Source organism: Rhipicephalus microplus, chromosome 2 (assembly GCF_043290135.1).
Source record: "Rhipicephalus microplus isolate Deutch F79 chromosome 2, USDA_Rmic, whole genome shotgun sequence".
In the NCBI taxonomy this organism is placed as follows: domain Eukaryota; kingdom Metazoa; phylum Arthropoda; class Arachnida; order Ixodida; family Ixodidae; genus Rhipicephalus; species Rhipicephalus microplus.
The window spans coordinates 61863868-61890296 of record NC_134701.1 but is presented as its reverse complement, the minus strand read 5'-3'; the positions used below and the strand labels follow the sequence as shown (position 1 = coordinate 61890296).

The 26429-nt window shown below is 45.0% G+C and overlaps 2 protein-coding genes across 4 annotated transcripts in view; one reads left to right on the top strand and one right to left on the bottom strand.

Moving 5' to 3' along the window:
- The window catches only part of LOC119170881 (lysine-specific histone demethylase 2), a 215402-nt gene that overhangs the window by 81227 nt on the left and 107746 nt on the right, over positions 1-26429 (bottom strand). For all 3 annotated transcript variants that reach the window (XM_037422162.2, XM_075886484.1, XM_075886483.1), the window contains 2 exons: positions 15441-15631; positions 1705-1763 (listed from right to left, as the gene is read on the bottom strand). In XM_037422162.2, coding sequence (XP_037278059.1) covers positions 1705-1763; positions 15441-15631 — 250 coding nt within the window. The remainder of the gene's footprint in view (positions 1-1704; positions 1764-15440; positions 15632-26429) is intronic.
- On the top strand, positions 18348-20521 carry LOC142796264 (uncharacterized). Its single transcript, XM_075886485.1, has one exon. It carries the CDS (start codon positions 18410-18412, stop codon positions 20387-20389), a length of 1980 nt encoding a protein of 659 aa, XP_075742600.1. The 5' UTR covers positions 18348-18409; the 3' UTR covers positions 20390-20521.

Sequence of the window (26429 nt, the reverse complement as noted above, 5' to 3'; positions counted from 1 at the left end):
CACGGTTCCGCAGTGTCGGCATCATCATTGGCTATAATTAAACCATTGCAACTGATGTCCCACCAGCTCTGCGAGGTCGGAGTCGACGACGCGCTGCCATAAATCGCCGCTGGAGTGGTCCTGGTCGGAAGCTTCAGGCTCGGCATCGGGCCCGAAAGTTGGCCTCGCGAAAACAGTTTCACGCGCATGTAGCCGTCACCGCCGCCCACGAAATATTCACTATCTCCACAGATGAATACCGGGACGCCCGAAGCCGCAAGTTGGCTGACAGGTGGTCAACAGCTATGAGGAAGCGCTCCGCAACGCGGCTCTTAACGCGCGAATTACACCCAAGCCAAGTGGTCACACTTTTCACGATTTCTTGAGCGACAGGAAAAAGCGTGCAAAGCCTCCCGTCCGCCATCCTGACCACACACACACCGAGAGGAAGCAAAACGCACACACGCAACACGTATGCCAGAACGCGTGGTTCAGCTCTGGGCCAGTTTCTGGTGAAAAAACAAAACTTTTGAATTCGAGTCAGCATGGCTGGCGTCGCGGAGCGGTGGAGACGGGCGAAGTAGTTGTGTCAAGAGAGGAGAGCCGATTTGTTAGAGAAGGGCAAGGAGTTGCGATAGAGTGAAGAGAGGGGAGAATACGGTGGGAGGCGATCTTGAAAACTGAAATACACGGGAAGGAGGCAGGTCAGGCAGCTTGCTTGAAAGGTCCGCAAAACACACAACTCGCACCTAGAATGTGTGCGCAGAGGTCTAAGCTCGGCCGCCTGGATCAGCGCGCACGGCGGTGTTCAAAGAATTGGCGGCCGTGGTCAAAGAATCGTTTTGTTGCGCCAGCGGGTTTGTGTGGCCTCACCGACTTCGATATTTAGCTATTCGTTCTGCGCAAATTAACAGCCCTTTTTACACTTCCGCATGCATGTAGAGGGCATAAGAGCCGAGTGCAAAGTGAGCGAGAGCTGGTCCTAAACACGAAAAGAATCGCAAATTATCAAAGTCGGTGGGGTAGCGTACGCGCGTGCACTAGAACAATTCAATAAGACAAGATGCGGACGACCGGGTACAGTCGGTGGCTGACGAGGTCGGCAAATGGTCTGGTCACTCCAGGCCGGCGACGCCAACAGCAGTACCAGCAAACAAAAACTGAGGGGAGACCGGTCTTCGAAAGATCGGTGGCAGTGTGAAAACACAGGCCTTGTCTGACGATGCGGGGTGCTCAGAGTAGTAGGGGGACAAAGTATGGAGGGGTGCATAACAAAAAGCGGTCGGGGAGAGTGGCAACTAGAGGGGCATGAAGGCAGGGTCGGCATTTAACAATAAGAATCTATGGGCACCTCGCTGATGCCTGATCGGTGGTCGAAAGTGGTTTCCCGGGAAGTCGGCAGAGCGCCGACTTCGTTCGCTGTAACCGATTGGCGGCGCTCGAAGACGTTAGTTGTAAGTGTGATTTTGTGTCATTGAAACAATGTATGTTTTCACGGTCATGGGGATATTAATCATTTTAAGCGAAAGCTCGTTTTAAGTGGGGCCGTTATATGTGGGCTCGATTGTATACAAAATTCACAACTGACGTGCAGCCCAAAAACAGATTCCCTGCCGAAACCATGCCCCCCTTCCCCCCCCCCCCCCCCCCCATATCAGAATACCTGGCTATGGCAGAGACAGAAAAATGGCAATACACAACAAGAAGCGAGCTGGTCAAACTTACATCACTGAACTCCATCCGTGTTTCTTTCAGGAAGGTCTGGTGCATTTCCTTGAGTTTGTCTGCAAAGCACAAAGTTCGTATGTCATTGTTTATTAAATGTAAAATAACCACAACAGAGAGCTGCTTTGTTTCCATGCAGTTCCTTCACACAATACACACATGAAGAATGCGGGTGACCGAGAGAGAGAATGTAAGTAAACTGATGCTCCACAATGTCCAAAACACTAATTGTTGCTGGTCAACTATGCGCCACTTAGCCTGCAGTCTCATAACCAGAACATGACTTCACTGGGTCTGTTACCATGAAAGAATAAAATGTTACCAGTCATTTCTGTTTTGTCACAAGTGCAACAAGCTGCATCTTCAATGAACAACTTTGCCCAGGTGACAACATAAAGATGTGCAAGTGCTGTCTTTGCAGCAGATGATTTTTGTTAGGAGTATGCAAATATTTGAAAATCTGGAATAATTGATTCAATATAAAACTCCTGATTTTGCACCTTTACAGTAACTTCATCAAGAATAGCACATGCAGTGATTACAGCGACTTCAGCGGAGGTGGTGTGATGTCTGCATTGAAATACATGGGAGCTTGATGATGGCTCTCGATAAATGCAATGAATGTGCTAGCACGTCATCGCGACAAATCTACCAACAATGAACACCTCGAAAAATATAAATCATGAACTTCCAGCTCCGCAGTACGTGTGGCTTCGCGGATTAGCAGTTATTGCTTGTATTAGTATACTGCAACTGTACCGAACAAGCCGTTCCCCATCCCACCCTTGTATACAGGACCGCTTCAATAAGATGTGCATCGCTCTCTGAAATCAATGCAACTCGCCCGCACCACATTGGCCCGAATAAATATTCATCGCATCTTCGTACAGCCTTGTGCTGATCGAGCACAAAGAGCGCTGTGCAAGGGCAAATGCACGCGCACGTTGCAGCGAGGAACGGTGCCGATGTCGTGAGCTTAGTAGGCGACACACTGCACGCAACTAGCTAGGAACGCTCAGCTTGCGATGCAGCAGATGACGAGTATTATGTGCTGCTGGGCCGCCTTCGGGAACTGCCAAATGCGCATCATACTTGCGCTGCCGCATCTTCTGCAAAAGATCCTCCATAACTGCATTGCTGCTATCTCGCTGTTTTGGCCAACGGCTAGTTTAGTGCCGACAGCAGCCAGTGCGCCGAAGGCTTTTGCAATGCGGCGAAATAGGGCCTTTGCCACCGGGAATTGCGGCTCCGTTACAAAAGGGGGAAAAAAATGGTGGGGAGGGGGGCATATTTGGGGTGTCTTTCTGTCACAGAACAGCAATCAGCTATTTCCCATGCCTTCCTTGTGTTACGACCGCACGCTATCATCACGACAAAGTACTCTTGATAGCTTAAACCACTGGCAGCCAGTCATGTAGGCTCCCCAATACACCCGCTATCGAATTCCTTCTTCTATACTTCATATTTCGCGCAACTTTTCATAGCAAAAGGTAGCAACTGAAGCGAGATTTTAAAAAAATACAAAAAGCTAACCAATACAGCTGTACATGCTACACTAAAAAAATTCGCCATTTACAGCTGCAATTCGAACCTGGGTATTTTGAGTATTAAGCGGGCATCCTACCTTTCAGCTACTTTGGTGACGCTTAGTAGACTACCGACCGCAGCGCCGAGAGCGGATTGACCCTGCTAGGGCTTCACTTTCTGTGCATTGGTGCTACGGCGTTCTGGGCACTCCCCTGTTATAGTACACTCTAGCAAACTTGTGGTACATCACCACCACATGATAGCCATGAGACAATGTCTGACTGTGACGGGAGGCTGTTGGCAATGCAGTTTAGGTTTCGTTTTCCCGCACAGGCAATTTTCGGACTTTATCAGTACAAAGATGCACATTGGGTTCGATTCTTTTTCAAGGTAGAGCATCAAGATTCGCTCACACCTCCATCAACTATGTGATGCTGCCACTGCAAGAGTAATTTAATATAGTTTCCTCGCAAAGGCTTGAAGTCGTGCTGTGGGCTTATTCAGGCTGTCTGCACCTCACTGCCTCTAATCTTAGTTTTTCGATTATACGACGGTTTCGTGTGGTTCCCTGAAGGCTGTATAATAAGAGTTCTACTCTACTTCTCAGACAGTATTGATGGTGCACAAGGTCGAATTATGTCTGAAATTTCACACACAGAAAGACACCAATTGTTCTATTTCATGGGCGCACCCGATTTCAAGACAGCGCAGCCGAATTGCGGACTGCCATTCGAGTGCTACATGTGCACTCTCATTTTCATCGACAATAGCCACTGCAAAGAGTTTCTACTAAACCGTAACCGAGTTCCTACTAAACCCTAACTTACATAGCACACAACCACTTCAAAAATGCTGCCATCACTGATTAAGCCTAGCCTGCCGTTCATATGTTGTCGCAGAAAGTTAGTCCAAGACGTGAAGATAGGACGTCGAAAAGATCGCACTCAAGCACTGAACCAATGACAGCATACGTGATACGAAGTTTGCATTCATGGTCAGGAGATCAACGGCGACATAAACTTGCCAAGCTTATGTAGGAGTGCGCATTGGCAGCAAAGGCGAAAATTCACATCATAAAGCCGTAAAAGTTTTAAAACTGACGGGCAATGCAGCGAACACGACATTTGTAGCAAGCTCGATAATGACGATGCTTTTCCGGACACAAAACAAGTGCAGCTCTGAGGACAACATGGCACGTGCCATGTTGAGAGGCACGCGGCCGAGAGCGAGTGGCCGGAGTACACTGTAGCCGCATCGCTGCAGTTGCAAAGGCTTATCCGTCGATAGCAACAATGCAGTTCTGAAGACACACGCACAGCCGCTGTAGCATGCTAAGGTCGAAAAACAGCTGCGCAGGAAATTGCGGTCACCGATAACGAATGCCCTTGAAAGGTGTGCAGCTGACACAGCTGTAGATTAAAGGCAATGAAGCTGTAAAGCGGCAGGTCGTTTCGTCTTTCCTGTCGTTCGCTTATGAGTGTGATAGAGCAGAGCTTCGGTAATTTTCGTTGTAGTTTTCACTTGGCTTCTGGCGAAGCTTTGGCACACTTCAAGGGCCATTTAAATATCATATTTTCTCGTGTACAACTCGTCCCTACATATAACCGGCACCCCCGAAAGCAAACTGCAACAAAAACAAAAGAAAGTACTCGCACATTAACCCATGGCCTCGCCATGAAACGAAACTTGAGCGCTGAATTTCTCCCATATATTGCACCCAGAGTTATGCTCCGAATTTTCAGTGTATTTTGATTATGTTATATGTGAGAAAATACATTCTAATTCATTCAGTGTGCGGCCAGTTTCATCTAAGTTAGCGAGAGTTCAGTGTATGTGCTTGCTGGGACCAAAGGACAAGTCATAATCAACAGACATTGCTACATTTTGTAGTCTATAAACGAAATTTGGCTATAATGAATCCTTCACACGTGTTGTCAATTTCGTAGTGGAGGAATTTCACTACATATTCTCAATCATTCAATCTTTAGGGGACCTCAGAATTTTGTTTGAATTAACTGTTTTCATGAATACGACTCTGGGGACAATGTACCTCCTGTTGTTACAATGTTTATAGTTTCCCAGTGCCACAGCAGCGCCATAGACAGCTATGATTGTCAGTAGAGTTGTGAAACATAAGCAGCCATTATTCCAGTCAAACCTCGCTATAACAAACATGGCTAAAACAAAATTTTCTTTATAATGATTAATTCCATGTGATAGTATTAAACAGCTCGTTTAGCAGAAATTTCGGCACTGGCGTCGTTGGATGTGAGCAGAAAAATCGGCCGTCTTTGCGTGACCAAAAAATAAAGACAGATGCAAATAAAATAATGAAAAATCGCGGGTCTGAGTGGGAATCGAAACCAGGTCGTTTGCATGGCAAGCGGGTGTTCTACCATACAGCCACGCCTCTGCTGGTGAACACAGTGAAAATAACTTCCTCTGCTTGGAAATGCAGTGAAAGTACTTTCCTTGCTTTACAAACGTCGCTATCCTGTGTACGCGTTTCACAATACAACATAAAAAGCTGCCGTAATAATGAGTGAGACAAGCGTACGTTGCCATCGGGCATCAAAACATGGAATTATCATGGCTTTGTAGTTTAAAGCCACTACAAAAGGCACACAGCAAGTTCAGAAATATTTCATACACTAAATGTTTGAACTACACACAAGGAACAGAATATTGCTATCTCGTTCAACTCTTAAATGCGAAGCTTAAGGGTCCCCGAATTTTAGATTCCCCACCAGTTGCCTGCAGAAGACAATACAAAAAAGGTCTCGTCACAACGAATATTTTTCCTGGGAGCTTCTGCTTAACAAAGCTTTTATGAGCACTACCATATAAGGAAAAGAAGCTTAGAATTTCTGAGATTGCTGCGAAATTCCTCTCCTAGCTCAAGAATTTCTTGTTGCAAGACCCATGCGGCTGGATCACAAGTCCTGTGTCTTCATTGAAAACACACTTTCTGCCACCAGATGCTCATCCCCGTAAACTCTTTGCCATTGAGATGCTTTGCAACAGATCAACTATGCATGGTCCATCCGCCACGATGCTGCAAGCGAGTTTGATATGTGCGCAGGCTGCCGCAGTATGGTCATTCAGGAACTCCCACCACGTTTTTGGCATAGCGCTAAAATTGAACTAAATATGGCTCATTGTCATTAGCCTTGTGATTGTGAATGACATCCACGGTGTTTTCAAGGCACAGGCACGGCTGGCACACATCTAGTCCAAGCTACAACCACTGCGAGCACAAATGTGGTTGTGTGGACATGATCAAGGGTGACCATGAAAGTGCGCACACTAACTTAAAGCAATGCTGCAGAAAAACAAAAAACAAACAAACGAACACACAGTAGATGCGATCACAGATAGCAATGACACAGTTCTGAAGGCATATGCACAGCCAGTAGTCATACATTTGAAACAGAACTACCATTTGTTGTAACTGCCACGCAGGAAACAGCGATCGCTATTCTTGCAATCGTCCATACAGTCAAATGTCATTACAGCAAATCTCCGATTAAAAGTTTTTTTTTCAGGTTAATGACTTTTTTGAATATCTCCCTCTATATGTCCTTCGGTTTATTGTAAAAGTATTTCACTACTACGAATGTCAGAATACTGAACATTTCAAAATAACGTATCGAATTTCACCCGCAAATTATTTCCACAACACTCCAAAATAACGAATAGCCATTTAAAAAAGTTACTCACGGCTGTGAATATAATGCTCAGCTCTATATCTGCCACTATCATCACCATCAGAATGCCCACCGAATCCAAATGCCATCATCATTGCCTGGTACTTGTTTTTTGCGTCAGGCTTTGCCTCTTCGCCATTGTTTTCATCGGGCAGCTTTACCTGCACCTTTGTTACAAGGCTGTTTTCTAGCCTTTTTGTTGGTGGTTGAACGTTGAAGGTGGGCCCTTGAAGCAACACGAGGGGAATGCTACAACAGTGAGAAATGCACCGTGAGTGACCTATGAGAAGTCACTAACAGTTACCCGTGCATGCTTCACTAAAGCTTGAACACTCACACAGAGCCATGACAAAGCATGCACGTCAGCCTTGCTGACGACCAATAAGATTCATACCATTTGATGAGATAAGAAAATGGCGACAAAAGCGAAGACCTCGTTGAAACAGCGTGCATGAACCAACGTGAAGAATGTGTATTTAGTGCTGATGCATCTCAGTGTGTCGTGTTGGTGTTTGCAACTTATATGTGAATGTCGATCTGTGCGCTCCTTCTTCTAAAACTATGGCTCACCAACAAGCCCATCAGTGAATATCAAGCGTAAGAAAGATGTGCACACTTAAAAATTTGTCTTAACACTTCCGTGACCAAAAGAAATTTGGCTGTTCTTGGGTAGTTCAGCAAACATTATTTTTTATGGCACCCAAAGTTTCTGGTGTTAATGCATATGGTATCTATCAAACTGTACATCAAGGAGTTATTTTTCTAACAAAGTTAGTTTAAAAACACAAATTAATAACAGTATGAAAAAAAATGATCAAACGACAAAAGAATTATAGCTTGAACAAAGAAATTTCTATAAAACCATTAACACTGCTCTGAACAGGGTGATTAGTCAAAATATATATTTTAAGCACAAGGAACAAACACAATTATCCTGCAAATATAAGCGCTATAAATGTAAAAGTTTTTGTGTACATAGAATAACATTACATGTAGCCGTGCCCTTCATGCTACCGTTCGAAGCAGTTTCGCGATGCGGTAAAACAGGTATGCTGTGCATGTTTTACAAAAAAAAATGCATTAGTTTTTTGTTCTCTCCAATAACTAGAGCAGTTAAAAAAATGAAAATAAAAAGTCGACAGCTCTCACGAAGCATTGCACAGCACTATAGAGCGCCGTTCCAAGGTTCACTCCCGCCTCCCTCCGCACACAAAACTACATTCCCTGTGCTGTCGCCAACAAGTGGTTCCGCCCTAAGAATGTGGACACCCTGCTGATAAGAAAGAGCCCTATCCTTCAGAACAGATTGGATCAACTTACACCGACGCACGCTGCCCATAACACAGTCCAAACACAAAGCTAAACTCGAAGGCGGATTACTGCTGATGTTCTGGGGTTGTTTGCTGAACTCTCGTCATCTGTGCTGAAATCGGAAGTGTCGGTGTCGTGCTACGAGCCTGTGCTGGTGTCATCATTTGAAGATAACATCAGCCCAGATGCATGAGAATTCTCCGAAATTTACTGTTTCCATGAAGCGGTCACACGAAACGTCGACGCCATCATAGAAACTACGCACGCTCACCCACTCGTATAGAAAGGCGCTTTGAAATCTCCGCACGGTGAAAAACCAGAGATACAGAAGCAAAACTGATAAAATAATTTTTTTATGCGTAAGAAGGTGCAAGGTATCCACAAGCGCTCGGTACGGGCCAAATATTGAAGTTGTAAATATCAACAACTTGAATAAACTTGAATACCATTGATGGAGATAGGCGTGGTCACAAAAGTGTTACGCAGTCAAGCTAGTCACATCAGGAGAGATCATGCTCTTTTTCAAATAAACGTGCAGTAGTTCCATAATATTTTGTTAGTTGTTTCACACTTATTAGAGAATAACGTGGTTGCAAATGTATACACAGCACTGGTTTACGATTTTTGTGCAAATTTTTATTTTCACTTCAACGACTTTTAAAAATAAGGAATGATTTTTAGTGGTCCCTTGAGATTCATTGTATTGAGATTTTCCGGTAGTGAGTAAGCTTTTGAAGTATGCAGCTAACACATAGCAAGATTAAATGTAATAAAGTTTATTGCAAAACAGCACAAAGCATTCCAGCTTTCCTGTTGTTTGGATTAGGTCTGCGGTAGAACGGATCTTCGGCAGCTTACCAAAAAAACTAGAACACCGTTTTTACTCACGTAATGAACCCACTCGCATAATGAACCCACCCCTACTTGGCCCTTGAAGTAAAAAAAAAAAAAAACTTATTTAACACTTTCTGGACTGCACCTATCCCCATCGATAGTATGTTTTTGATGTTTACAACTTTTGTATTTGACCTGTTTCGAACGCTTTTGGACCCCTTGCGCTAACACGTAAAAGAAAAATTATTTTATGAGTTTCGCTTCTGTGTTTCTCTTTTTTTATCGTGTGGTGATTTTAAAGCGCCTTTCCATGGGCGCAAGTGAGCTTGCATAGTTTCAATCATGGCGTCGATGTCTCGTGGGACCGCTTCACGAAAACGGCAAATCCAGGAGATTCTCGCGCATCTGGGCTGGAATATTCAAATGACGACAACAGCTCTGGTTCGGAAGATGACATCGAACTTTTGATTTCAGTACGGACGCCGAGACTTCGCCAAACCGCCCCAGAACATCAGCGGTCGTCCACCAGTGAGTTTAGCTTTGTGCCGCGCTACTGACGGCACGCGTTGGTGTGAGTTGGCCTGATGTGTTCTGAAAGTTAGAGCTTTTATCTGCAGGGCGTCCACTTTTTTAGGGCGAGCATACCGTATTTTCGCGCGTAAAACCCGCACCAAAAACCCAAAAATTTCAGTGGCATAATACGTGGGGTTTTTCCTATAGTGCTGCTTCACAGCAATGCGTGTTGTGCTGTGAAGCCCCTTAACAGTGTAGCGAAGGCTACGAAGGCGGTTTCTGCAAATTCGTTTTGCTCCGCAAGTAGCACGGCAGCTTGCGGCCGATTTTGGTTTCGCTTGCTTGCATCGGGAGCGTTTAGAAAAACATTTGGGAAGAGACAATTCGATTGTTCAGTGTAAAGTCTCACTGTCACACCACAAGTATACTTTTTGGACGATCGCGGCCACTCTGTGACCCTCCACATGTCCCTACGTCACGGACGCCATGTTTACTTTTGGAAAGGGCTTGCCGAAAAGGTGGTGCTGTCTAAGAAAGTTCCATAATAAATAAAGTAAGTTCCATAATAAATAAAGCAGTATTTATTTCAGCAAGGCAAATGACATGTTATAGTGCCTATAGAGATATTATCAGTAAATTAATGTAGTACTTTTTGACGCGGTAGCAGACATGCATTTCTGTTCTGTTGTTTCCAGGGTGCTGTTACAGTGTACTAGAAGGCGTAGTGCTGTCAAGTTGTCGCCGAGTGTAAGCGCTCTTTACCTCGCTGATACCGCTAGTTCTCCACATCTCGACCTGTTCGCCAAGCCTAAGTCGATCTGTTCTGTCACCATGAGTAGCGTACGGCGGCAGGCCTTCACGGCACAGCAAAAGCTTAAGATCATCGCCGTCGCCGAAGAATTTGTAAATCGCGAAGCGGGAAGACGGCACGATGTGGACGAGTCCTGCGTGCGACTGTGGAGAAAGAAGAATGAGAGCCTACAAGCCGCGCACCGTGATCATAGGTCATTTCGTGGTCCCAAGACCGGTGCCTACCCTGAGCTGGAGGCGGAGCTAGTAAAGTTCATCGAAGATGTGAGAAGCAGGGGTCACGCCGTGTAGACCGAGGTGGCCCAAGTGGAAGAGCGGCGACTTTCGAGGGAGCTAGGCCTACCTCACGAGTTCCGTGCGAGCCGCGGATGGCTGCACCGCTTTATGAAGCGGCAAGGGCTCTCAATCAGACGGTGGACTACAATATGTCAACGCTTGCGGGCTTCTTATGAGGAGAAGCTGCTCAAGCACCAGGGATATGTAATTGGCTTGCGAAAGCAGCACAATTACATTTTCTTGCAAATTGGCAATGCTGATGAAACTCCTGTTTATTTTGAAATGCCATTGGACACAACGATTGAGAAGACGAGCAGCAGTTCGGTGAGCGTGCTGACCGACGGGAACACGAAACTGCGCATCACAGGCTTGCTTTGTGCCCTCACCGACGGCACGCAACTGTGACCGTACATCATCTTGAAAAGGAAAACTCTACCAAAGGTTCATTTGCCTGCCGGTATGGTGGTGCGCGCACACGAGAACGCGTGGATGAACAGTGACTTGTTCGTAGACTGGATCAAGACGGTATGGGAGAAGAGGCCCGGTGCGATGCTCGCAAAGAGGTCCATGCTGGTTCTTGACTCTTGCCGCGGCCACACAACTGAGGAAGTGAAGGACCACCTTTCACGCAATGGCACCGACTTAGTTATTATACCCGGTGGAATGACGTCAATGTTGCAGCCTCTAATTGTGTCGCTTAACAAGCCCTTCAAAGCGCATGACAAGCGCTATTACGCCAAGTGGATGGCCGAAGGCTGCTACAACTTGACGCCGACAGGACGAGTCCGAAGGCCTGATATTGCCCTATTCTGCAAGTGGATTGTCGAGGCATGGAAGGCCATTCCAGGTGAGATGGTGCGAAAAAGTTTCAAAAAATGCTGCATCACAAACAACATGGATGGAACCGAAGATGACCTTGTGCATAATAGTGAGGACTGCGGCTCAAGTGATAGCTCTAGCGAGAGCAGCGACAGTGAGTGAATTGTGACTGGCCTTGCCGACAGCGTATTCTGCTTGCTAAATAAAGCTTTTTCTGTCTACATATGTGCTATGTAGCTTGAGCAGTAGCTTTTGTACAGCCTTTCCTGTATATCAAATGTGCGGGCAATACGCGTGGATTTTTGTTTCTTTCTCGGTGAGCTGAAAGTGGGGGTGCGGATTATATGCAGCGGCGGGTTATACGCTAAAAAATACGGTACTTGTCGGCGGCAGCGCAGGGAGTGCAGTTTCGTGCGCGGAGTCAGCCAGGAGTGAACCTTGGAGCCGCGTTACGTAGTGCCGCGCGGTGCTTCGTAAGCACTGTCGACTTTTTGTTTTTTACGGTTCAAGTTATTGGCGAGCTACGCAAAACCACAAATAATTATGCTTGGACGAATATTTTTTGGAAGCCGACGTACAGCGAGAGAGACTGTTCTTGGATGTCCCACACTCCATTTCGATGCTCCTACATGAAATGCTCTTCAGAGCTAACGAACACAGTAAAAAAAAAAAAAAGAAAATATCAGGAACTGTAAATTATGCTGTGACCAAAGAAAAGTTGGACAGAAAGCAAGTGTTCTCTGTGAAACATGCGTAGCAAACCTGTGTTTTACTGCATCGCGAAACTGCTTCGCACGGTGGCATGAAAGACACTATGTGCAATGTTCTTTTATGTACACCAAAACTTTTGTATTTAGAGCGCTTATACTTACAGCATAGTTGTGTGTGCTCCTTGCGTTTAAAATGTATATTTCCGTTTCTTTTTATGCTTAGCCTGTTCAGAGCAGTGTTGATGGTTCTATGAAATTTCTTTGTTCATGTTTACAATGTTTTTCGTTTGATAATCTTTTTTATACTATTGTTAAATAAATTCGTGGTTTCAAACTGACCGTGTTTAAAAGATAACTCCGAGCTGTACAGTTTGACAGCATAAACATTAACATCAGTAACTTTGGGTGCCATAAAAAATAACGTCTTCTGGACTACCAAAGAATGGCCAAATTTATTGCGGTCATGAAAGTGTTTATGTATCTGTTCATTTTATTTTGGTATGATAGTCAGTGCCGTTAACGATTTAAATAGCATTATATCAAGCCATTAGTATATCACGAAATAACAATGCAATGAAAGCTAAACATAGTTTTCAACCATGCTAAACAGTTGCGAGCAGTGCGAGCAAGGACGTCAATAAAAATGTGAAAGTCGTGCCTTGTATGGCAAAGTGCCATATGTTGAATGCAGGAGAAACCTCTTAACTGATAGCGCCACGCAAGCACAGTGACACAAAAAGCGCATGGTGTCCAAAATGGTGCTCGCACTGCGTCATGGAGGGCGCTGCGTAAAAATACGTCGTACACTCGCCATCTTGGACCTATGCAAAGCACAACCTGTTTCTTGAAAAAAAAAAAAAAAAAAAAATCACAGCAACAAAAGCGGTTATCTTATCAAGAGCCCCGATGTCGGGGATCGACTGTGGGTAGTCCAGAGGGCCCACGATCCGGCAGGTAGGCTTGGCCGGACTGTTCCGACGTGGAAGTGGCCCGCTGCGCCTTGAGTCCTGCGCCTCAGGACTTTAAATAAAGTTTCGCATCCATCCATTAATATCCATATCCATAGTGTCAATGATAATGAGTTGGGCACCACGTCCGTCAGTTCGACCGCGCTTCAGTCTGTCTGTTCGTTCTTGCTTCTGTCTGTCCATGCATCCATCAGTTCGTCCGTCTGTACGTCCATCTGTTTGCCTGTGTGTCTGTCCATGCGTCCATTCCTGCATTCGTTTATGCGTCTATCTGTCCATGCGTCTGTCTGTCTGCGCATAGTCAAACAGACAAGTATGACAACGAACAGACGCGGCCAGAAGATGATTCACGGTTTGACGAAAACCCTTTGAAGCTTTGCCCCACTCGTCACCATTCATTCCATGGATATGCTGTGAGGTGGATACTACATATATGGATACATAGAGGTGACGACCGACCCACGCCTCACAGAGCTTTGCCCCTAAAAAGCGCGACGCATATGCACTAAGGGGGCCTTTGCTGGACCTCTCATATGCCATGTAAAGGCGCGTCTGCTCGCCTACTTTTCTTAGTGTTGTAATTATGTAAATAAATCATTTGTTTTGTCATCAAGCTCACATCAACTGGTGGCAGCGGTGGAATATAAAGAATCGCAGGGTATGATGAGTAGTCTTGTAATTATGTAAATAAATCATTTGTTTTGTCATCAAGCTCACATCAACTGGTGGCAGCGGTGGAATATAAAGAATCGCAGCGTATGATGAGTGGGTGGAAGCGTCCGTCTATGCGACCTTTTGTGCATCCGTAATCTGAAGCGTCATCATCCTAATTTTCATAGCTAGTGCCCTGCGCCTCTCGCGTAGCTCATGCCTCGCTAGAGCTGGGCGACAAAAAAGAAAGGGTTCGCGCGCCTGGCGTGTCGGACGCTGGTACTGCCACCGCTCGGCTTCAGCCTAGGAATAAAGTGGCGAGATTAGCACGGCCTCGTCGACCGCCTTCGACATTGTCTTACGCCGTCTCGCTACACATATATATTCCAGTTTTTCCAGTAATTTTTAACTGGCCTTTAGTGAGCTATGGCACACTCTTTTGTGACACTATGGGCCTAGCATGCTTCGAGCTAGCCTGAATATCGCATTTGTTTGTGTATAACTCGTCCCAGCATATAACTGCCCCCCCCCCCCTCCCCCCGCCCAAACAAACCTTGAGAGAAATAAAACATAACCATGTATTGACGCAAAGCCGGTAAAGGCATGCTGTGAAGCCAACTTGTGCACCAAAATTTGCATATAACCCATGACCCGAGTTTAGTTTTGAATTTTCTGTTTGTGTTATATGCAAGAAAACACGTTCACTTGGTGAGTGGCAAGCAAGTACATTTGAGTTAGTAACATTGTCCTGCGAAAGGTAATGTATGCATTTGCCAGGATCAAAGGACAAGTCATAATCATTAAACCTTTCCAAATTTTGTAATCTACATATAAAATTTTGCCGCAATAAAATTTCAGGACAACAAACTTTTTCACATGTCTTGTTTATTCCCTTGTAGTGAGATTTAACTGTAGACAAATCGTGCACACGAATGTAAACAAGGGATGAAATGTGTTGGGTCCTGCAATAACTTGTAGCCTTTTCCCATTCTTAGGATGCTTTCATGCGTGACACCAATGTACTGTGATGCAAGTGAGATGAGTTCGGCACTTGACAGATCAAGACCAGCCTGCTCTGTACCCCTCCACAACCAGCATACAATTAATTATGCGTGTGGTTTGACCCCTTTGGCTCTTCTGTAAGCAAGCAGCCAACTTTATTTGGGACTGTTAGCTACATAAAAACGTGAATGTTCGGCTAGAAGCAACAAAGACAGCAGATACATCACTTCCAGGCATGTACAAGCAAACAGTTTCAATTAACCGAATTCGTGATGTGAAGCAGTTTGAATTAGGCAGCTTTAAAATACATCATAAACATACCAGGCCATTCAAGAATTTATGATTTGTTTGAATTGACTGTAACTTACAATCATCCCATCTACAGCAGTCTAGCCTTTTTTATACAGTGTACGTTTGTGTAACAGTCTATTACAGGCATTCTTAAACTGGTCTGTTTGGGAAGACTGTGTCAGTGGCTACATTATTAGTTTATCGATTTTATGAAGCCTGGAGTATGTGGCAGCCTCGCTTGACCCTTCAAAGCCACATATTTGGCGGGGTTCCACTGTATGGCCTTTTGAAGGGAGCCATGGTTGGACTTGGCCTACCGTAGAGGCAGATGTCCTTGGTCTGGCCAAGACGCCACTCTGCCACGGCATCCAGCATGGCATTGAAATGGAACTCAACACGGCGGTCGCACTCTGTTGGCACCATGCGTCCCGCCGTTGTGTACAGGTCACAGTGGTCACGAATAAGCCGCATGCCATGGCCAGACTGCAGGCATAGTGTTGTCAGGGGGCTGGAAAGGATAAACACAGCCGCGAGTTTAGCTGTTTAACGTTGGTTGGAAAGAACTCAACTCTTTCCCTAGCAGAGAACAACTGGGCTCGTGTGCACTCAACTACAAGTTTTGCAGAGCAGCAATTAAGCTGCCCTGACCCATTCTGCAACGTTTTTATTTTTGCATTGACAAACGTTTACATGAAAAATTTAAAAGCCTGCTTAAAGCATACATTTCCGTAGATAAACAACTTCATTCTGAGAAACCAAACTAAAGATGGCATCCTCCAGTGCCTTTTTGTGCAAGCACGTACTGGCAACATCTGTTCTTGGGAGGTGAGAGAAAAAAATTGTAAGACTGAGAGAGTAAAGAATAATTTCTGTTCGTTTCTGAGTGCAACCACGAAGGCACAGAGCAGTACATTTTCTCAGAACCACCATACCCGGACGACGACAGCACCTTGTCGAATGGACGGTGTACGGCAACATAAGCAAACTAAACAGCACAGAAATGGGTCCAAAGTTTTATGGGTTTTATTTCACGGCCTTGCTTGTCCCATTGCTTCAATTTTTAAATTCGTAGGAGACCTTTTCCACAGCAAGGACTACAGAGACACTCCCTGTGGGGCAGTGCAGAGAAACCAATCCTTTTCATACCTCGGCGATAAGAATCTTGTGGCGTAACCATAAATATTTCTGACGCTAGAAACTTTTAAAAAATAATACGGGGCAAAAGAAAGCTGGCGTACGCCCACAATAATTGCTTCTCCGAGTCGCAGCTGCAATTATTGCCAGTAAAAGTTTCTACTTGCCGACGATTATTCGTACTCGTATACATATGGTGAGTGTGCCCATGTCGAATTAAAAAATCAGGTGTGGTGACTTATGACAGCTAATACAGTCGATCCCAGATATTTCAAACTCGAACGGGGTTGCAAAATAGTTTGACATATTTAAGGCTTCCTACAGGTTTCAGAGGGGAAAATTGAAGTATATTCAAGGAATTTCATGGCCCTAAAGGAAGATTTTCATGGCCCTAAAGAGGATTTGGAGCCGCACGCTTGCCGACATGCAGCTGACATCGCTCTTGTTTGTGCAGATTTTTGCTGCCCTTTGGTCAATGATCCTGAATAATGCTGTAGGCGAAGAGACGCCGTTTCTGCGCATGCCTGAGTCGTCGCCCACATCGGCATTCGCGTGGGCCACATCAGCATGCGGTGGTGCATTTACACTGCCGGTGATCGCACACGGCGGATTTTCCGAGGATGGCGACGATGACAGCGACGCGCGACCGACCAACTACGAGCGGAATGAACCACGTGACAAAGGGCAAGGCTACATAAGCGAGCAGCACTACGCATTCATGGGATTTGGAGCCGGCACGCTTGCCGACATGCAGCTTACATCGCTCTTGTTTGTGAAGGTTAGTCTCTACTATTCCATTCACAGTCAAACAAACATTATTGTATTGCCGGCTCCTCCCATGATGGCGTTTGCTGCTCCCGTGAATAATAAACATGCCCAGGCGAAGGTGTCCAAAAGGCGCTTTCGCCTGCTTTCTAATAGAGTGCTGTATTTGCTCTTGCTGTTGCTCCTTGCTGGAGAGGTGGAACTAAACCCCGGTCCTGATAGTATTGTCCAGGTAAACTTGTCAAGTCATGATGATGCTGCTCAAATAGATTGCCTGAGAAGTCTGCAAAATGGTCAGGTGGCGATAATGAATAAGTTAGACGCAATTGAAACTGCATTCGCAAAGCACAAAACCATGATAACAGAAATAAGTAAAAACCTGGCTATCACGCAGGAGCATGTAGAGGACGTCAGTGAATTGGTATCGAGGCAGGCAGATATATCAAGGGGCTTCTGAAACAAGTTAATGAGTTACAGGGGAAGTCGGTCGAAATAGAGGACAGAAGCCGGAGACAAAATTCAGTCTTCTATAGGGTGGACGACACTCACCGGTTTGAAAATTCGGACCAGTCAGAAAAATTAATCCAGTGGGTTTGTGAAGATAACTTAGGAATACAGTTGAAGTCGGTTCAAAGAGCGTACCGGATTGGACGTTTCACTGGAAAGGCTAAGCAACCAATTATTGTAAATTTCTCCTGTTACAAAAAAAAAACAAGACTTTCTACTAAATGCTAAAAGATTTAAGGGGGGACGCGGCCTTTGAAAACCGAAAAATCGCGAAAAAGTCGATTTTTGGCAAACCACATATTCGGGCAGTATGTGTCATAAACTACCTTTTCTGTAAATATCAACGTCTAATTTGTCGCAAAACCATTTGAAATAAAGTTTAGAACATGCCGCGGCGGCCCTCGAGCGGCGCGCGAGCGCTCAAAATACCCCAACTTGGCGTGATCGCAGTTTCTCGACCGCTCGACGGAGCGCCGCCATTTTGGTGTTGTTTTGTTTGTGAATTCTTGCTCTTTCTTTCCCCGCCACCTGCGTCGCCGGCGGCAGCGCAAGAGAGGAGCAAGCCGCTCATGATTGGAGGGCTCGCGAGAGATTTCAAGTTTCCCGCGGCTGAGGCGCGCAGCTGGGATTGGGCGAAGCGCGCACTCCCCAAGGATGCGGGGAAGCCCGCGACTGCCATTGGCTGCTGCGCGCGATGACGCAGCGCTCTTGCGCATAATGCGGCCGATGCGGCCGCTCGTCTGCTGCTCCTCCGTCTGGCGTCTTTGTGTTCCGCTCGCTTCCGTGTATCGTTGCAGCCGTTCGCATACTCTCCACGTTTCAACTGTCTTCGAAACGATTTTCAACCGTCTATACGAGACCGTTGTTGTGTTCGCTCACGATGCGCCCAACGAAAAAGAAGACGCTACAATCGTTCGGTGCAAGGAAGCGAGCTATGAAGCTTGTCCGCGCGGCGAGGCTCTCCGCTCACACGTGCGCCGACGGTACCTGTGGGGCAGCTTCTGCTTCATCTACGCAAGAGAGTGGTCGCATCGACGCGCCTAGCAACGGGACTCCTGCTCCGCCGGTGCAAGAATTTGTCGTTACAAGTGTGCCTGATGTCTCGTGCTCATCGACAGTGGCTTCCGCATCTTCTCTTTCATCGGCCTCGAGTGCGATCGCGTCGTCAACTGTGCATTTGCGAACAAGTTTCCTGACGTGCGAGGAGAAAGAGGCGGCGGATCAACAACGCGCTGCTGTGCAAAGAGAACTTGGCGCTATGCCAGCGACGGAGCGGAAATTTCAGGCAATGGAGCGCGATCATGAAGCTGCCACCGCTACAAGTGAAGGCGAAAAATTTTTCCTTGTGCAAATGGATGCCCTAGACGACCTGCTATCTCGGACCCCGTGCCACCGGTGCACCGCGATTGGGATGAAGGTACGAGGAGGCACCCAACTTGGACTTGCTGCAAAGCTTGAGCTAGTATGCTTGCATTGTGGAGTAGTTTCAACCTCATGGAGTTCATCTCGTCAGGATGACACAAAGGCCTTTGATGTGAATGTAAGAGCCATTATGGCAACAAAACAAATAGGCAAGGGACAAACAGCTCTCAACGACTTTTGGGCAGCGATGAACGTGTCCCATCGTGGCCTCCATCACAAGACCTTTCAGAAGCACCTGAAGAAATTCAGGGAACCGCAGACACAATGCATAGAAAATTTCTATGCAGAATCTGCTTCTGCTGTAAAAGCCACTTACAAAGAAATGGATCAATATTTCACCAGGGATATAACAGTTTGTTATGATGGAACATGGCACAAGCGTGGGCACACATCCCATATTGGAGTCGGGGCAATTATCGAATACCATACGGGCCTTATCTTGGACGCTGTTGTTCTGTCTAATCAGTGCCTTGGTTGCCAAGTAGGGCCAAAGCCTGGAGACGCAGACTATGCATGCTGGCTGGAGAATCATGTGTGCCAGAAAAACACTGACTCTAAATCAGGGAGAATGGAGGTTGAGGCAGCTATCATCCTCTTTTCACGCTCACTGTCGAAGCACAACCTCCGTTACACAACGCTCGTGTCTGATGGAGATAGTGCCACCTTCTCTGCCCTTGTACAAGAAAATGTTTATGGACTGGTCCCCATTTCAAAAGAGGAATGCCTGAACCACGTTCAGAAGAGGATGGGGACTGCACTTCGCAACCTTGTGCAGAAAAGTGACAAGGCTTTGGGAGGGAAGGGCAGGCTGACAAAGGCCCTCATCGACAAGTTGACAGATTATTATGGCTGGGCCCTACAGAACAGTTCCGATGATGTGGCTGCAATGCGGCGGGCAGTGATGGCATCGTACCACCATGTGACGTCGACGGATGAGGAGCCGCACCACGACTTGTGCCCAGAGGGTGCAGACTTCTGGTGTCGTCACAATGCCAGCAAGATTACCGGTGTTCCACCTCCGAAGCATTCGTACAAGCTGCCACGCTATGTTGCAGATGCACTTCTACCCATTTATGAGAGGCTCTCACAGGCTTCTCTTCTGCAACGCTGCCTGGGAGCAAAGACGCAGAATGCATCAGAGTCCTTTCACTCTGTGCTGTGGTCCCTCATGCCCAAAGAGCAGCATGCGTCACTGATTGCTGTGGAGACAGCACTGCATCATGCAGTGCTAAGATACAGTGCTGGCTGCTACAGGGCCACCCAAGAGCTAGCTTCATCAGTGGGGCTAACACCTGGCCACCTGGCCATTCAACGGGCAGCCGAGAAAGATTCTCTGCGCTTGAAAAAGGCTAAGAAGCGATCCCTAGAGAAGATGGAAAGGCGGCAAAGAAAGAGAGTGCCAAAGGACACCTCCAGTTACGCTGCAGGTTCATTTTAGAACTGCCTATGTGCTCAAAACTTTCAAACGTCGTTTTCTCAAAATGACTTTTTTGGCTAGTGAGGCTGCTTATTCCAGCCATATCTCTGGAACCACTCATTGGATTTCCATAAGTCTTTATTTATTATGTACATGAATAAATTTCTGAGGGGGTGACAAGCACATTTTTTCAATATATTGTGTGTGTTATTTATTATATTTAATCAAAATTTGATTGGTAATATCCTAATCACGAACACAAAGTTTGATGGTCTGCTAAAACTTTTCAGCAAGGAAATTAAAAAAAAAAGGGCTCTGTTACCCCCTGGGGTATCAATCTGGGAATCATCATAGTTAATTTCACAGTTCCAGCACCTTTTGAAAGTTCTCCAGGCCTGGAATAAGAGAACCATGTGCACTACCCTGATATTCTGCTGTAACTTGAAAACCAGTGAACATAACTTGATGAAATTTTGTAGTTCTTCTAATGCTTTTGCTATAAGTCTATCCTGAAAATTTCATTAAGATATCTCAATAAACAAAAAAGTTGGTATCCGATGGTAGCCTCCCCCCTTAAAGGGATCAATTCAGCGTTGCTCAGGATTATTCGCCTGAGACACGTGGAATGCGCAAGTGCCTGTGGGAATATAAGAAAGCTAAAAAGGAAGATACAAATAACAAAGTGAAGTTAAGTGATGATAAGCTTATTATAAACGGCAGGGTATATACCGTAATTACTCGAATCTAACGCGCACCTTTTTTCCAGTTAAGCGAGTTCATAAATCGCATGCGCGTTAGAATCGCGTACGGGAAAAAAAAAAAAAATGAATACGGTCATTTTATTGCCCTCGGCATTTTCAGAATGGTCGCCCCCTACGCGCGTCGGCCATTTCTGCCTATGTGTTTCCCATGTGCGACACTTCGTACGTGTGCTGAGAAGTTCGTCATCTTGTAGTGCATTAGCATCAACGGCATGGAAGAGCCGACTCCAAAAACTCAAGTGCACCACGATGCCGGTTTTAAAAGGGAAGTCATCGCGTGTGCAGAAACGGACGGAAATCGGGTCGCATCGCGGTCGTTTGGAGTTTTTGAAATGTGCGTGCGGGACTGGCGAAAACAAAAGCAGAAGATTGTCGACAGCAAAGCTTCATGCAAAGGCTTCAGTGGACCACAGCAGGGTCGGTTTCCGCAAATTGAAGAGCTGCTCGGCGAGTATGTGCTTGAGCAGCAAGCGGCACAGCGGCCCGTGACGACAGAACTGCTCCAAGTGCGGGCTATGCAGTTAGCCTAAGAAAAAGGTCTAATGCGGAGCCAGTTTAAAGCGAGCAGGTGCTGGCTAACTAACTTTATCAAGAGGAAAGGCTTTTCTCTCGGAAAGTGAACGGGCATATGCGAAAAGTTCTGCGGAGGAGTACGATGAAAAGCTTCACAGTTTTCACAGGTTCGTCCTAATTTGCGGCACAACAACGGCTACCTGCTTGGGCAAATCGGGGATGCCGATCAGGCGCCTCTTTACTTCAATATGCCTGGCACCACAACCGTCGAGAAGAAGGGGGCGAAGCAAGTTCGCGTGCTGACGTCGGTCCACGGTAAAACTACAGTGACGGCAATGTTCTGTTACATGTCAGATGGGCACAAGCTTCCCCCCGTACCTCATATTTAAATGGAAGACGCTCCCGAAAGGAGTAGTTTTTTCGAGTGGTGTGATCGTGCGGGCCGGTGAAAAAAATGGGTGTGCGTTGCAATCGATGTCTTAATTTTTTTTTTCGTCGTGGGAATCGGGTGCGCGTTACAATCAAGGGCGCGGTAGAATCAAGTAAATATGGTAGGTGGAACAAAGAAAAGGAAGGAGTTGTTCCTGTTACAAAACCTTGACGTGGTGCCCAAATTAAGGTAACCCCTCATGTCGACCTGGTTGCTCTCTCTAGTTGTGAATTGCCGTAGCGTGAGTAACAAAGCGGATGAACGGCCTAATAGAGTCTGTAAAGGCAGATATAGTATTCGGCACGCAATCTTGGCTAAATCCTTCTATCAGCGACAGTGAAATTTTTCCAGAGAACTTTATTGTCTATCGAAAAGATAGGCTGAGCCCACGAGTGTTGAAGATTGGGCGAGTTGGTTCCTTGTACTTGAACTGGTATAGCGCATTATGGGGAAGAAGAAACGGCCGAGCAGACCGACACAAGAGGACAGAGCGCAGTTGGAAGTTAGCGCTCTGTCCTCTTGTGTCGGTCTGCTCGGCCGTTTCTTCTTTTCCATAATGCGCTATACCAGTTCAAATAGGCTGAGCCGTCGTGCCGGCGTTCTTTTTTCTTGTTCGATCTGATTTACGCTCATCTGTCCTTGCTATGAGCTATGATGCGGTGGAAGCTGTGTGGTGTAAAGCGTGTTTATCTCATTATTTTTCACTTACTGCCGGTGTGGTGTATCGGCCACCGAACTCTGACGTGGCGCCACTACATGCTTTCGGTGAAGTTATCTCTGAGGTTTCAGCTCAGGTTATGTTGGTAGGTGGCGACTTTAATTTACCAGACCTTCACTGGAGTGATAATACCTCTGTATTCTAAAAGTGTAGTCAGGTTAACATGAACACGAAGAACATTAATGATACCCAAGGTCTGTTACAATATGTAACCGAGCCAAACCGTGAAAATAGTATCTTAGACTTGTTGTTTTGCAACTCGCCAAACCTTGTAAACTCAACAACTGTTATTCCGAGATTAATTGACCACCACGCTGTAGTCGCATCTATAAAAACGAAAATTCATCGCGTGAAGCACAGCGGGAATAGAAGAGTATTCTTTTTTGACCGAGGCGATTATTCTAGCATAAATGAAAAACTGTATAGTTATCTACCGGTCTTCGAATGCCTGGCAGATGATAAGGATGTGCATGAATTGTGGCGTCTGTTCAAAAATATGTTACTTGAACTCGTTGAGGCACATGTGCCAAGCGCGAATTCATCCAAAATGAAAAAATGAAGAAAGCCGTGGATGACGTCATGTCTGTTGCAGCTAATCAATAAGAGAAAGCGGTTATTCGCTAAATTCAAATGAACTAAACGGACTAGCCACTATCAAAAGTTATTTCAGATTATGCAAGAATACAAAAAAGGTATAAACAATGCCAGAGGCGTCTTTTTATTTTAAAAAATTGAACGACACGCTGAGAGCAAATCCTAAACCTTTCTGGCAATAGATCAAGAGTTGCGGTTCTGAGAATGTTGGTATGAATGAAATTGTTTATAATAACAAAACTATCAGATGATGGAGAGAAGGCGAATTGTTCGAACAACTATTTTAAATTTATCTTTATGCCAATACAGGACTTCCAATGAACCTCCAATGAATACCTCAAATGAACCCAATTGAGTTCAGCATAAGTGGCATTGAAAAGCTATTAAAGCAAACAGATGAAACGAAAGCAACTGGCCCAGATGCGATTTCTCCACCTATTCTGAGACGGTGTGCCGAACCAATCTCTCTTTACTTGCACATAATTTATAAACAATCTTTGAAATCAGGCCTCCTACCAGTTGATTGGAAAACTGCCCATGTTGTTCCAATACACAAGGGGGGATCGAAAAAGGATGCTGGGAATTACAGACCAATCTCTCTAACATTAATAGTGTGCAAGGTAATGGAACAAATTCTCTACTCTGGAATAATGAAACACCTCACTGAAAACAATATATTATTTATTTATTTATTTATTTGTCATACTGTTAACCCTCACTTGAGGGTCGTTACAGGGAGGGTGAAGAATTGAGTTGCACAAATTCAAATATTTGAAAAATCGTAAGGTGAACTCTGTAACATATAGCATAATTATATGAGAAACACAGTGACATGCTTTTTCACTCAATATATTTACATGATCTCTATGACCAATGGAACCATTTCTAAGGAAACACATACATGAACACTGTAAACTATACATTCTCAACAAAATGCCTATCAAGAGCAACCTCAAGATCACTCAATGTTCTTATTTGCACCATATCGTTCGGTAATTCATTCCACATATTAATAGCATCGGGAAAGAAGGAAAATCGGAAGATATCTGTTCGAGCATGTATTGGTTGTATGAATGTAGTGCATGTTGTTCTTGGAAACCTTTTGTAAGAATGCTTCAAATAATCATCCCTGTTTATTTTCACCCCGGCATACAGGATGTGAAAAAGAAGTTTCAACCTTTATTTCCGCCTTCTTAATTCTAGCGATTCTAATTTACATTCTTTAACATTTCAGTAACAGAATCCTTTCTTCGATATTTGGAGCAGATAAAGCGAGCTGACATTCTCTGAATGCGTTCTAATTTATTTTTTAAGACCTTTTGGTGTGGGCTCCACACAGCGCTAGCGTATTCTGATCTCGGACGCACATACGTTTTGTAGGCAAGCAGCTTGACATCTTTTGTGGCTCGGCCCAACTTCCTTCGTAGGAAGCACAATTTTTGACATGCTGCTTGACATATTTATCGACATGAGGATGCCAGCTCAACTTATCTGTTATAGTTACACCCAAGTATTTAAAATTACAGATTTTCACCAGCATATTATCACCAATGTTATATGCAACTGAAAGTACTTCCTTCTTTTTTGTAATGTGTGTGTAAGTGGATTTTTTAATGTTAATTTCTATACCCCATTTAGAACACCATAAGTTTAGGGTTTGTAAGCACTGATTGATATTCACTTGATCTTCGCTGCATGATACCGGACAATAGATTATGCAGTCATCTGCAAATAGCTTAATTTGTACTGGTGGTTGGACAACTGATCATATATCATCTATGTATAAAAGAAAGAGTAGGGGCCCCAATACAGATCCTTGAGGCACTCCCGAATACACCTCCCAATTTCCCGACATAGCATCTCCCACTCTAACTGCTTGTTCTCGATTGCTTAGATAAGCTGTGATCCAACTGAGAACATTGTCACTAATACCGACATTGCGAAGCTTGAATAGCAGCTTACGGTGTGAAACTCTGTCGAACGCCTTTGAAAAATTCATACATATAACATCCATTTGCATATAGGCATCTACAGCTATACATAAGTCATGTATAGTTTCAACCAGTTGTGTGACTGTTGAAAGGCCACCGCGAAATCATGCTGAAAGGGGCATAATAATTCATTTTGTTCTAAAAATTTCCGAATATTTTTTGCCACTATATGTTCAAACATTTTACAACATACCGACATGAGTGAGACAGGCCTATAATTGTTCAACGTCGTTCTATCACCACCTTTAAAAATTGGGACAACAATTGCTCTACGCCAATCTTGAGGTAACGAGTGGTACTTTAAAGATTTCTCGAAAATAATCACTAGGTAGTACGACAGCCACTCTGCAAATCGTCGCAAAAATTGATTCGATATATCGTCAGGTCCACATGACGTTTTAGTATTTAAAAGAAGTAGTTGATTGAATATACCTTCTCGATTAATATTTATATCATCTTCCTGAAGTGTCACTGTAGTACCTGATTCAATTTCCTCGTTGTCACCCTGATCCTTACAGAAAACCGATTGAAAAAATTGATTGAGTCTTTCAGCTATATCTGACTTTTCTGAGATTACTTCTTTTCCATCTACAATAAGATCAATTCCCTCATTCGCTTCCTTAAAAAACAGCCAAAAATTTATTGTTAGTTATGTTAACTAATGTTCAACATGGGTTCCGAAAGGGGTTGTCGTGCACCACACAACTAGCTGGAATTTATCATGATCTGGTATCCACCATTGATTCACGGGGGCAAACTAACTGCATCTTCCTATATTTCCGCAAGGCATTCGACGCGGTAACACATTCACTCCTTTGCAACAAACTTAAATTACTAAATATAGATTCTGCTGTCCTAAATTCGATTGAAAATTAATATTGCCAGCGCCGGCAATGCGTCATCTTAAATGGCAAAAGCTCTGATTACGTTGATGTGAGGTTGGAAGTTCCACAGGGTTCAGTTTTAGGGCCACTTTTATCTTTAGTTTACATAAATGATATTTCAGCAGGTATTTCATCACATATTAGATTGTTTGCAGACGATTGTGTTGTGT

What these genes read in the sequence shown, in the direction of transcription:
- LOC142796264 (XM_075886485.1), top strand. Translation starts at nt 18,410, where the DNA reads ATGCGCCCAACGAAAAAGAAGACGCTACAATCGTTCGGTGCAAGGAAG.